At 38.5% G+C, this 12,621-nt stretch overlaps 1 protein-coding gene across 3 annotated transcripts in view; it reads left to right on the forward strand.

The window, feature by feature from the left end:
* brsk1b (BR serine/threonine kinase 1b) overlaps positions 1–12,621 on the forward strand; it is a 45,970-nt gene continuing 33,349 nt past the window's right edge. For all 3 annotated transcript variants that reach the window (XM_057817166.1, XM_057817167.1, XM_057817168.1), the window contains exons 1-4: positions 1–1,205; positions 4,798–4,892; positions 7,919–8,004; positions 8,183–8,323. In XM_057817166.1, the coding sequence (XP_057673149.1) occupies positions 1,112–1,205; positions 4,798–4,892; positions 7,919–8,004; positions 8,183–8,323 (416 nt within the window). In that variant the 5' untranslated portion in view covers positions 1–1,111. The remainder of the gene's footprint in view (positions 1,206–4,797; positions 4,893–7,918; positions 8,005–8,182; positions 8,324–12,621) is intronic.

Genomic DNA, 12,621 nt, shown 5'->3' on the forward strand with positions numbered 1-12,621 from the left:
AGGAGGGGAGGTGGATTAAAGAGAAGGGGAGCGTTCCGGACCCGCAGAGTAGATGAAGCACATCCCGGCAGTGATGTGCAACTTCTGAAACGTCCTTTCTCTCCATTTTTTTCCCTTATTTTTTTGGGTCGTGATAAGGAGGAGATAATAATGAGCATGTTTGAAACAAGGGAGGGTAGACGTGCTGTCTACCCGGTCGTCTGAGGCGAGTATGCCGCTTCGTGCTTCCTGGATCACCACTTTTCCCGGTTCTCTTGATCCAAATAGCGGATATCTCCGTACGGAATCGGGCTGGGTTCGGCTCTGGCCCGGTCTGTCCGCGCCTCTTTGACGCCCCCCCCCCCATCCGCCCTCCTCCCTTCTTCCTCTATTTCCTGATGCAGGGCCGAGGAGGGGGTGAGCCAAAGTGTGTACCGGATATTGGAAAAGCCATTCTGAATGCTGGTGCCGCTGCTGCTGCTGCGATAATAGACGATTATCTGGACTAACGTCGAACGAGCACGTAAAGGCAGAAGCGACCCCATCGATGTTCGAGAGGAGAACCAGCCAGCTCGGAAATGTATTTTTGACATTAGGAGAAAAGCGGGGGGGTCCCTGGTATCGATCAGGGCATGGATTGAGGCGTTCTGACTTGGGATATTTGAGACTCTGCACTTGCAGAAATCAATCTTGTTAGTCTTCCTGTTCTCGTCTGAGTAAGATCAAACGCTTGCACTGAAATAAGCAGTCAGCTCATTTAGTCTACAACAGGGAGTGGGGTGGCTATTCATATTTTTGTAAGCACCTCCACTGTCACGTCATCCTCCTCTGATCTCCACGTTTTTCTACGTAAACCCCGCTCACCCCGGTAAAAGCCCAAAATGGTTTGCTACTTTAGTTAATAGTTGTTTTTTAAATTATTATTATTTTACATTCGGGAGGAGGGTGGGTTGAAGCTCTCGGAGGCTTCTACGACAAACAAGTGAATGGGAGTAGCCTGCAGGAGGGCCCGGCGTCAGATCACGACCACCTCCGACGCCAAAGTCTCGTGGGATGAGCCTTGCTGCATTGCGAGTCGAAACGGGCCCACGGCGCTCCTGATTGTCTGGATTGAAATTGGCAATTTAGTGCAATGTCGGGAAAGATGAGCAGCAAGGACTTGGGCCAGTCCAACCAGTATGTGGGGCCTTACCGGCTGGAGAAGACCCTCGGGAAGGGACAGACTGGTAGGAACGACCTTACTGTTAGTTTGAATCTGCTAATGCAACATTTCATTTGGCACTTTACTACTTCCTTGTTAGGAAAAGTCACTTCATTAGGTTCACCCACACAACGTGACAAGATGAAGTCTATATAATGTTGCATTTTTATGGTGTCTGGCATACCTTAATTACCTCTTGTAGAACAAGTGACTTTTTTTTTGGTAATAAAAAAAGACTGAGTCATGTCCTTAATAATTAGGTATTTGTATTTTTATTTTATAAATTATTATATTCTTTAAAATATATTTTTAAAAAATATATATATTTAAATATATTTTAAATAGTTTTTAAAAATCTTTTATGAATTATTATATTCTTTAAAAAAAAATTTAAATATATTTTTATGAATAAATAAATGATACATTAATACATATATATACTTTTTTTTAAATGAATAAAACCAGGAATGAACTCTGGTTATGCCCCCCAATAACCCTTTAAAGTAGATTCTTTTCGTATTTAACTCATTGCCTGCTATTGACAACACTATCCAATCATTTAAACTGGGAGGACGAGCAGTGAATGCTCATCTTTCAGTGCCTTTGACAGTGCTATAGGCGTCCAATCCATTTTGACTGGTAGGGGTAAATGTGGACGTTAAATGGCATCAATGACAGCTACTGAGTTCCTAAAATAATGTTAGCAAAAAACTATCTTAAACCAATTAAAGTGAATAATACACTCTGGCCGCCAATAACATAACGTAAAGAAATGAATATTTGCTATATTCCCTTCCAGCCTCTCCCAGTCATATAGATCAGACGTCTAGCGCCGAGAGTGGCTGCCATTGAGTTCGATGATGACCCTATCAAAGGTTAACTGTATTGACAGTATACAGTAGTCATTTATCATGGTGGCTGTCTTTGCGGCAGCACAGTGAACTAGTGGTGACCATGTCTATTACAGTTCTGTCATTCTGGACTCAAATCTCAAGTTTGGCCTTGATCTATGGAGTTGGCATGATGTCCCAATGCATTTATGGAGGCTCTTAATGATGTGTTAAGCTTATTAAAGACTCAAATTTCTCAATAAGTATTACTTGTGTGTATGCTGCAACCAGCTGTCGATCAGTTGAGAGTGTAGGCCTATACCACTCCCCACTTAGAGTCAGTTATGGTCAGCTGTAAATATAAGCACGAGAGTTCATGCATTGATAGTACAAAACATAAAAGAACATATTAGGTTGTCTGCCTTAGCTTAATTTACTTAAGGTGTTAATTAGTCTACATATGTGTGTATATATATATATATATATTTTTTTTTTCCCCCCCCATCAATACCTGAAGATAAATACAATGAAATAGTTTGACTCGAACTTTCTAACTAATGTTTTTTGTTGTTTTTTTTTTTTAAGGTGCAAAAGCATGCAGTATTATTGTATTGATACATATCTTTTTATACAGCTCCATCATTTTGTATTTTGTAATGTTCCTGTTGAAATACCTTTGTATTCTAGTCACAAGTCGTTAAAACTAAAATCTAATATCAGCCATATTTATTATCTCAAATACTGTAATCATGTACAAAGCGGCATAGAGGACTGGTGGTTAACAGTTCATCCTGAACATCAAAAGGTCTGGTTGGTAATTTAGAAAGTATTAGTCAAGTCGTCCTGTGCAGAGTTTGCATGCTTGCTCACTGACTCAAAACTGTTTGTTTTGTTTGTCAATGTTTGTATGTGCCCTGGACTGATTAAAAAAAAAAAAAAAAAAAAAAAAAAAACATTAGCACAACATGAAATTTGAAGTCAACCTATTTCAATTGCATTTTCAAGTCTTACAAGTTATCTCCCAAAACATTGGATTTTAAATAAGCAGAACTTTAGTTTAAAGATCTATATTATTATATGTATTATAATGGTAATACAAGCAGGATTCAAATATGGGTCTCCTCAATAACAGCGCAATGCATAGCTAAGTGAGCAACAGTCTGGCTGACTAAAGCTGTTTCTAGCGCACTTTTTTGAAGGCATCATGAGTGAGGCTAGGGTTAAGTTCACACAACTTATTATTTTAAGGAAGCACATCTCAAAATTTCAATTAAGTACAACTTCAAATTTCAACTTATATTGCAAGTTCTATATTACAGTTCTGCTTGCTCAGAAATGTAAGTGTTGCTCCAAAACTTAATATAAAGATAACACATATATTAGCCATGTGCCGATCACCGGTTTCAAGGTATACCGTGGTATGAAAATGTCACGGTTTCAAAACTGCAAAAATGTTCTGTCATACCGTCCCTAAGGTATTAGCTATTTTTATGTACCATAAATGCTGGGAGAAATCCCTCGCTTGCAGCTGCAAAGTTCAATCCTCCGCCACCGGTTGTTGCTCAGTGTCAGTGAGTCAGCTGTGCTACACGATGGCTGGAGGAGGTGAAACTCTTGAGCCCCCCCCCCATCAAAGAAAACGAAATCGCTGGTATACTTCGGCTAAAGAAAACTTACAGACTGCCGCGGCGTAGAGGAGGAGGGCCAACCGACATGTAAAACACGTTTGCGGAGGGTGGCTGCTGAGGAGGCAATACCTCCAATATGATTTCGCATTTGTACAAAATTAAAGGTTAGTAAACATTATCATGAACGTTTCCCACCAGCCACGAGAGTTAACTCCAGCATGTTTAGTGTGTCTAGCGGTGGTAAAATGTGTTTTTTCTCTCTCTGGCAACTGTCTGTGTTGGGAAAGAGAGTGTGTGTATAATGTAAACATCATACGAGTCATACACATTTGCTTTTTATGGAAAATAATTGTATTATTTTTTTTCTGATGATAGTAATGTTAAGCTGTGGCTGTGTGTTCACGCTCACCTAAAGGACTGCATTTATTTTAATTTTATTTAGAATATTTTTTGTTATTCTTTTACTTATTTTAACTTAACATTGTACATATGTTCCAATTTGCTAATATGTTTTGAAAAATACAAATTTTGCTCGATGGAAAAAAGTTTTTTTTAACCCAGATATCTCAAAGTAACACATTTTAGAACTGTAATTGCAATACCGTGATTCCGTGAAACCCTGATATTTTTGCTGAAGTTTATCATACCGACACATGCCTAATATATATACGGTATATATAATTCAAGTTAGCACAACTCATTTTATCGATAATAACATAACTGAGTTATGAATATTCAAAATAGCAAGTATCTGAAAATACTTGAAAATTTGACTTACTTAAAATCTTAAGTTAGCACAACTTTTTAGATGTTTTATTCATTCATTTATTTTATTTTATTTTTTTTCCGATTTTCGAGTTCGATTTTCTGGCAACCAGTGTCCTGCTCCAAATAATTTGGCATAGGCTCCAGCTCATCAATAACCTTAATGAAGTGCTAGAGAAAATGGATAGATGGATAGATTGATTCAAGCCAGAGTTTTTCTTTTAACCTAGACTTATCCTATAAATATTGTAATTTAATCTGTCATTTGAAGTCATCATCTTCCTTGATGTTCGTTCTCTTGGCTCCCATTTAGTTTGAATGAAATTTTTTTTTTTTCATTGTTTAGGATTAATCTTAATGTTCATCTTTAATTGTGTACCTCTCTTTGTTTCAGGCCTGGTGAAGTTAGGGGTCCACTGTATAACCGGACAGAAAGTGGCCATAAAGATTGTCAACAGAGAAAAACTGTCAGAATCAGTTCTCATGAAGGTACCTTACATTAGCTGTCATTTCAATGGCTACCCACAAGACCACATACTGTAATCACTCCTTCACTGCTGCCAATCTGTATATGGGACCATTTTGTATAAAGAACAGTGAAGACGACTTAATTGAACTGCTTACTGCTTAGACACCACATCCTGCCCTTACTGAGTTTCTAAATGGCATTTGAAACGTCAAACTTGGGGAAATAAACACAGCTTTTTCTGTAAAAGGTGATAAACTGAAATAGGAATAATTGCAACTTCATGGTTTCAGGTTGGTAACTGCTATTCATACAGTGCATGTCAAGTCTGGTCCCATGTCTGCGGATTTGTATTTCATTGTAAAGATGCCCATTGACTACTATGTTGTATTACAGTACATACCTCTACTAGTAGGTATCACTGTGCAGATACACTGCACACAAGGCTTTCTAAAGCACATAATCTAGTGTGTACTGGTTTATGACCTAAATATGTATGATTTTTTCATCAGAAAATTTGATTAACGATCTTTTTTTTTTCTCTCCCCCTATTTATGAAGCAGATAATAAAATCAAAAGAGAGAGAAAGCACAAAACAAGTTTAGGGCACTCATTGAACACATTGATTGCCATTGACAGCACTAGACATCCAATCCATTTTAACTGGAAGGGGTGAATGAACATATGTCCCTTTGCCCCTCACAGCCAACATGGTTGGACGTCTAGTGCTGTTAATGGCACTGAAATAGGAGGAATTCACAGCCAGCCCTCGAGTTGGAATGAATTGGATGTCTATTGTTGTCAATAGCAATCAATGAGTTGTACAAAACTTCTGTCTTGATTTCCTTTTTCTCTCACCCTATTTGTGCTGTCAGCCCCCAAACTTTGTCATAGAATAATGTATTGAAGAATTGTTTGCTACATTCGTTTTTTGGATTAATTCAGAAAATAGATTTATTTCCCAGTCCTAGTCTACCTGCGTTGATCCCCTCTTTTTTTTGTTTTTTTTTAAGAATTCATCCTTTTGCATCTGGGCACCAGTGTGTAGCCCCACAGCAAGTTGAAATGGTTCTTTGACTAGATGTAATGTCTAGTCATTGTCAACTATAGTGGCCTCTTACTTAAGGTTGGCGGTTAAAACACAACCACAACGCAATGTTTGGCAATGCACAAATTGGGATCGAAGAGTGGTGGCTGTGAAACAGTAAAGCTTTTTAGATAAGACTAAATCGCATTTCCGAAACTCAGTGATAGTACAGTATTTTATTTTTACAATTTCATCACACACTGCAAGAGTATTTTAAAAAATCGAGCCCACAGTTTAAAATAAGTTTGTGTGTACCCCATTCATTTTAGCCTGAGGTCAGGGTTCTCAAGATGTTCCTCACCGAACCAATCCATCCATGGACATTGAAAGCACTTTCCTTTAACCTTGCCCAAGAACTTGGGAGTGTAGAATTTACAATTCTGTCCAATCCGACTGATTAAAAATTTAATGCTACATAGTGTTGCGAGGTAGTCAATGTTGCACGCATTATCGAATTCTTGTGAAATGTTTCCATCAAGTATTTAATTTACTAACCCTCTTTTGCATTCTTTTCTCTCATTGTTTTCTGTCTTGAAACCAAGGGCGTAGGTTTGCAGAGGGACGGTAGGGACATAACACTACAAACTTTTCAGGATGCTCAAATCATTCCCACCAACTTTTAAGCAACCATATTTGCATTATGTAATGAGTTCAGTTATATGGGCAATTTAGATTGTCTTCCAATATGTTGTAAGGATAGAATAGACCCTACAATTACTAAGTGAGTTATTTTCATCATGTTCAGACTTACATTTATCCCTTTTCACTTGAATGTGCCGATCCATTGGCTTATCTCAAACGCATGTTTGATTAGATGATGATATGACTCACCACACGGACACATATGCACATTCACACAGCCCTGATAGATTCATGTCGACAACATGCCACCTCCTTCGCCCCCGTCAAAGACAAGGAATATTTTTTTCCGGCCAGCAGCAGCCACTGTTAGTAATGTAAAAAGATGTCAATATTGTGGAGGTAGCGGGAAACACCACTAATTTTGCTGCTGAAAGTCCGACCTGCATCAGAGTTAGCATAACATTAAACTGTGCGAACTTGCTAACCTGTAAAACTACTGCGGTCAGGCCAGCCTCCACAAGGAATAATAAAATCAAGCTAGCTGTCCCTCAATTGGATCATTGTTTGCACTATGTGCATTACGGTATGGCAATGCGGTAGCTTCAGAGTGCAAGTACCTTTATTAAAACAAGCAAAAAAACAAAAACAAAAAAACGGGGGAGCTGTCCAAGAATGGGTCCACTTCAGGTCAACACTGACATCAACATGAACATCAACTAACATTAAAAAAAAAAAATCTGTGAAATGAAATCTCAAATCAGAGTTATGAGAGTACTTTGGTTTGAGTCTTGGGTATGCCTCAGATGTAGATCAGTCCTTGGATATTTCAGATTTTTTTTTTCAATAATTTTGTTCCCAAATCACTTTTATATTACAATACTTTAGTTTGAGTCTAGGGGTGCTCCAGTGTCCCCCAGAGGCACTTCAAAATGTTTCTTTAGTAGTTTTTGGAAACAAAGGTTTGAATCGAACGTTGTATCACCTGAACCAATACACATGAAAGTTAGTATAAGTCAATACAGATTTATTTTGCATTGATCATTTGGCTTATCAATTAATTAGGTTCATATTTGTGAGGAATGTAGCCCTCACCCCTGTTCAACAATCTGTTTAGTCTTATTGATGTCCCGTTCCAAGCAAAAAGTCTACATGCAGGTTATGCTGTTATATCATCCCAACCAATGTTGAGACCAAACCTACGCCCTTGCTTTAAATGCAAAACCTTTGAAGATGTCCACCATATCTAATCACTATTATAGCACTATCTCTTTTTTTCACAGTATTTACATATGTGCCCCAACCCAATTATTAATTCTAACAGCCTTTCTCTATCTTTCTAAACGTCGCCCCATCCTGCTCTCCCTCCATCTGTTACTGCAGGTGGAGAGAGAAATAGCAATTCTGAAACTAATTGAGCATCCTCATGTTCTGAAGCTGCATGATGTCTATGAAAATAACAAGTATCTGTGAGTATCTCTGTATCGTCCCGCTGACTGAATTAAAACACTTTTCTGTTCATAAAACAGTAGGAGTTTGCATTAATTCTTTCACTGCCATATTTTTAGGGTTTATTTCTGTTTCCAAAAGCACTATCGTCTCCTTACCTGCTTTCATATACTTGGCTTTTATCTCTTGTCCTGCCAGGTACCTGGTGTTGGAGCATGTGTCTGGTGGAGAGCTATTTGACTACCTGGTGAAAAAGGGCAGGTTGACCCCCAAAGAGGCCAGGAAGTTCTTTAGACAGATCATCTCCGCTCTGGATTTCTGCCACAGTTATTCCATATGGTCAGTGCTCTTCAGTTAAAAATACCTTTCTCATATTGGAGCTCAAAATTAGTGTCACACATTTTTGAAGCAGTGTCTGTCATCATACAAAGACTGACCTGTAGGAGACAGCATTGTCCCACAAGACAAGAAGTATTTTAGTAGAAGAAGAAATACAAAACTTTGGGATAACTAAAACTTACTTGCTATCGACAGTACATTTCTTCGGTAATCTCAGAGTTGACCACATTTTTTGGCCCTTTGTAGGGCATGTGACTATTTTTGATCATTTAAAAGCTACACCCCATAGAAACCTGGCATCCGCATGAGTCAACATCACATTTTGGGTCCTTGTTAGAATTAATGTGCGCAGCGTTATCATTTACAGTGCCCTCCATAATTATTGGCACCCCTGAAAAAGATGTGTTTTTTAGCTTCTAATATATATTTTTTAATTCAAATAATATGGGACTTTAATGGAAAAAAAGAGAAAAATCCAACCTTCAATACAAGTGCATTCATTCAGTGGGGAAAAAATCCCACATAAAGAAAAAAATTATTTGACATCAAATAATGTGTGTCACAATTATTAGCACCCCTGGTGTTAATACATTGTAAAAAACCCTTTTGCCAACAAACCAAGGTCTGGGGACTGAGATGGCCATGGGAGGAGCTTGATTTTGTGTCTGGTGAATCATTTCTGTGTAGATTTGGCCATATGTTTAGGGTCATTGTCTTGCTGAAAGACCCAGTGACGACCCATCTTCAGCTTTCGGGCAGAGGGCAACAGATTTTGATTTAAAATGTCCTGGTATTTCAAAGCATTCATGATGCCATGCACCCTAACAAGGTTCCCGGGACCTTTGGAAGCGAAACAGCCCCACAGCATCACTGACCCACCCCCATACTTCACAGTGGGTATGAGGTGTTTTTCAGTACGCGCATCTTTCGTGGCACGCCAGACCCACTTAGAGTGTTTGTTGCCAAAAAGCTCAATCTTGGTCTCACACAAAAATACACACGGTCCCAGGCTTCAACTCAGACCGTGTGCTTCGGTCAAATGATGGCAACAAACACTCTAAGTGGGTCTGGCGTGCCATGAAAGATGCACATGCTGAAAAGCACCTCATACCCACTGTGAAGTATGGGGGTGGGTCAGTTATGCTGTGGGGCTGTTTCGCTTCCAAAGGCCCTGGGAACGTGCATGGCATCATGAATGCTTTGAAATACCAGGACATATTAAATCAAAATCTGTTGCCCTCTGCCCGAAACCTCAAGATGGGTCGTCACTAGGTCTTTCAGCAAGACAATGACCCTAAACATATGGCCAAATCTACACAGAAATGGTTCACCAGACACAAAATCAAGCTCCTCCCATGGCCATCTCAGTCCCCAGACCTTGTTTTGTTGGCAAAAGGGGGTTGTACAAAGTATTAACACCAGGGGTGCTAATAATTGTGACACACATTATTTGATTTCAAATAATTTTTTCTTTATGTGGGATTTTTTCCCCACTGAATGAATGCATTTGTATTGAAGGTTGGATTTTTCTCTTTTTTTCCCATTAAGGTCCCATATAATTTGAATTAAAAAAAAAAATATTAGAAGCTAAAAAACACATCTTTTTCAGGGGTGCCAATAATTATGGAGGGCACTGTATATAATGATGATGAGATGAAGCCTCATGAGGCATTGAACCACTTGGGCCAATGGCGTACCACAGGCATGCTATTTTTAGACCGTGACGCCGCGTCGTAAAGCGGAAGTAGAGCAAGAGTGGGACATTATAGACCCACCCTCGCATAGAAACAATGTTAATTCTGCTACTTTTCTCCAGTAACCTTTCAAAAACGAACATGCGGATCACACATTGCTTTTTTGGAACATGTACAAACGACTCTAGACATTACGACATATGAAGAACGTTTCTTCATATGTTTCCCGAAACCAAAATTCGGAGGAAAAAATGTGAAGAATGAATCAACTTGCGCGGACGTTTTAGCGCCAGCTAGGTGAAGCCAGGGTGAAGCCATTCACATTTCACATGCAGTAAACATTTTGTTGGGTTGGTACGGTCTTTCAGAGGACAAAGAGGTACGATATTTCTTTAACTTATTTTATAGCGTGACGTTGTGCCGTGCTGCTTCTGTCCGACAATGAATGACCTGAAAAGAATTAAACTAGTATCTGACTGCCAGTTATCTTTTCTGTTGTAAAAAAACAACTTTAGTAAGGGGGAACTGGAAATAAATTATAGAATTAAGATTTGTTAGTGGAAAAATTAAAAGTGTTCGTTGGCTGTCACTGACTAGCATTTGTGATCGCTACACAAAACTAACTAAATTACCCCCAAGAACGGTCAGAAACGTTGGACAACCAGAGGATGTAATATATAAGAAAGACAGGACTGGTGGTAAAGGATAGCTTGTTGAAACAGCAGAATGTCATTGTCAGTCACGTTGATAAAAAAGCTAAGGCTATGCTTAGGTCGGCTCGTTTTTTTTCCGTCTTTTTCAGCCCCCGACACTCAAGCCATCTCTTTAACTGAACATTTTTATATTCTTCCACATCTTTGCCAGTGAATTTACCTCATGAATATTAATGAGCGGAAGTGACGTGTTGCATGCGGAACGCCGTTGGTTCGAGAAAGGATGCATGGTGCCACCCATTGGCTAATTGTATAATCACAGTTGTCTCTCAACGACGTGATTTGTTGATTTTTGGTGTGTGTGTGTGTCTGTTGGGAAGAAATTAATTTACAAAATATTTTCTGACCAAATCCTCAATGTACCTAAATTGTCACATATGTATATAATATTTCCTTACTGTAGTTGTGTGTGGGTGTGTGTGAAAATGATTCCCCAAATGGTATTATAATATGGCAGGTTGTGCAATGTTTTTTTCTGAAAATGGCATGAGCACAATCAAGCAGAGGACAGTAAAAGTGCTTGTGTAACTTGATAAAGGGCGCAGATTATGCTTGTGTAACCTGGACATTGATGGAGCTACAGAATGGGGGGATTTTCACTCAGATTTATTCAAAAACAAAGGTTTTTCCGACATCATCATTTTCGGCACCTCCCCTTAATGAAGCGAGCCTCGCGGAAATGTCCCTTCACTACTCGACACAATCTTCATAAGCTCAGCGCACCTCGTTACATCACTAAATTTATTACTTTCCTTATTATACCAGTAGTTAGTCACAAAAAGGATAACCTCTCTCTAGTCACCCTTTCTTTGTCCTGTGCCATGTGGCCCCCACATATTCCTTGCCTTATATGCAGGTGTGAAAGTGGTTAGAATTTCTTGCCGGAACTCCCTGGCGTGAAGGTCGCCACGGAGCCAGAAATTTTATTTTATTTTGTTTTTTTTTAGGGGTGGGGGTCAAAACTACTGAAATGCAAAGAAAACTGTTTTGGTCAGGTTTTTTTTATAACACATGCAAAAACTGATTTTCATTCAAAATTGTTTTTTTTCAATGATTTGCAAAATAAAAGTTAACAAAAACAGCTATAACCCCAACCTCCATCTCCTAATTTTTATTTTCCCTCATTTCCTCACATACTAAATCCCAAATCTTAATTTTAACTACTTAAGAACATAGGATGTATATTAAAATTGAAGATAATGTAAACATTTTTTGTTGTGTTTTTAATGAAAAAGATATAAGTAACATACATTCAGAAATATAAGTACAAATGACATATTATGCAGAGTGAAATGAAACATATTTTGAAGATCGCGCAAACATTGACTTTTTTAAATCATAAGGAAATGAATAAGTAGCCTAACATAAATGAACAAATATAAGTCCAAAGTGCACATTGACAGCTAAGATGTTCTGAACCTCCCCATCAGAGCAAATAAAACTAAATATGATAAATAAGCCACCTTAACTCTTTCCTTGCTCTTAAAGATTTGATCCATTTTCTGTTGCAGTGCCTTTTTTTAATTATTATTTTTTTTATTGCTGTTTCAGAAAACATGCTTGCATTCGCACATTGACGTGACTCGTCATCGTCAGACTCGAATAACTGCAGCAGCTGGGGAAACCTCTATGCCGTCCGTGGAATAAAATAAATAATAAATATCGGTGGAAACGGATTACGCTACAAAGCACTTTATTATGCATGTTGTTGACACTTGTGTGCGTAAATCTGATTTTGGAAGATTGTTTTCTTCTTGGAGATGAAATGCATGTGTGGCAGCTTTGTATTTAAAAAAATTTTTTTTTTTTTACATATCGTTTTGACAGTTGCCGTCATATTTTGGGAATCAAAGCACCGTATACCGAAACAGCGTTCCGGCCCTGAATCTTA

This window comes from Corythoichthys intestinalis, chromosome 16 (genome assembly GCF_030265065.1).
Source record: "Corythoichthys intestinalis isolate RoL2023-P3 chromosome 16, ASM3026506v1, whole genome shotgun sequence".
In the NCBI taxonomy this organism is placed as follows: Eukaryota; Metazoa; Chordata; class Actinopteri; order Syngnathiformes; family Syngnathidae; genus Corythoichthys; species Corythoichthys intestinalis.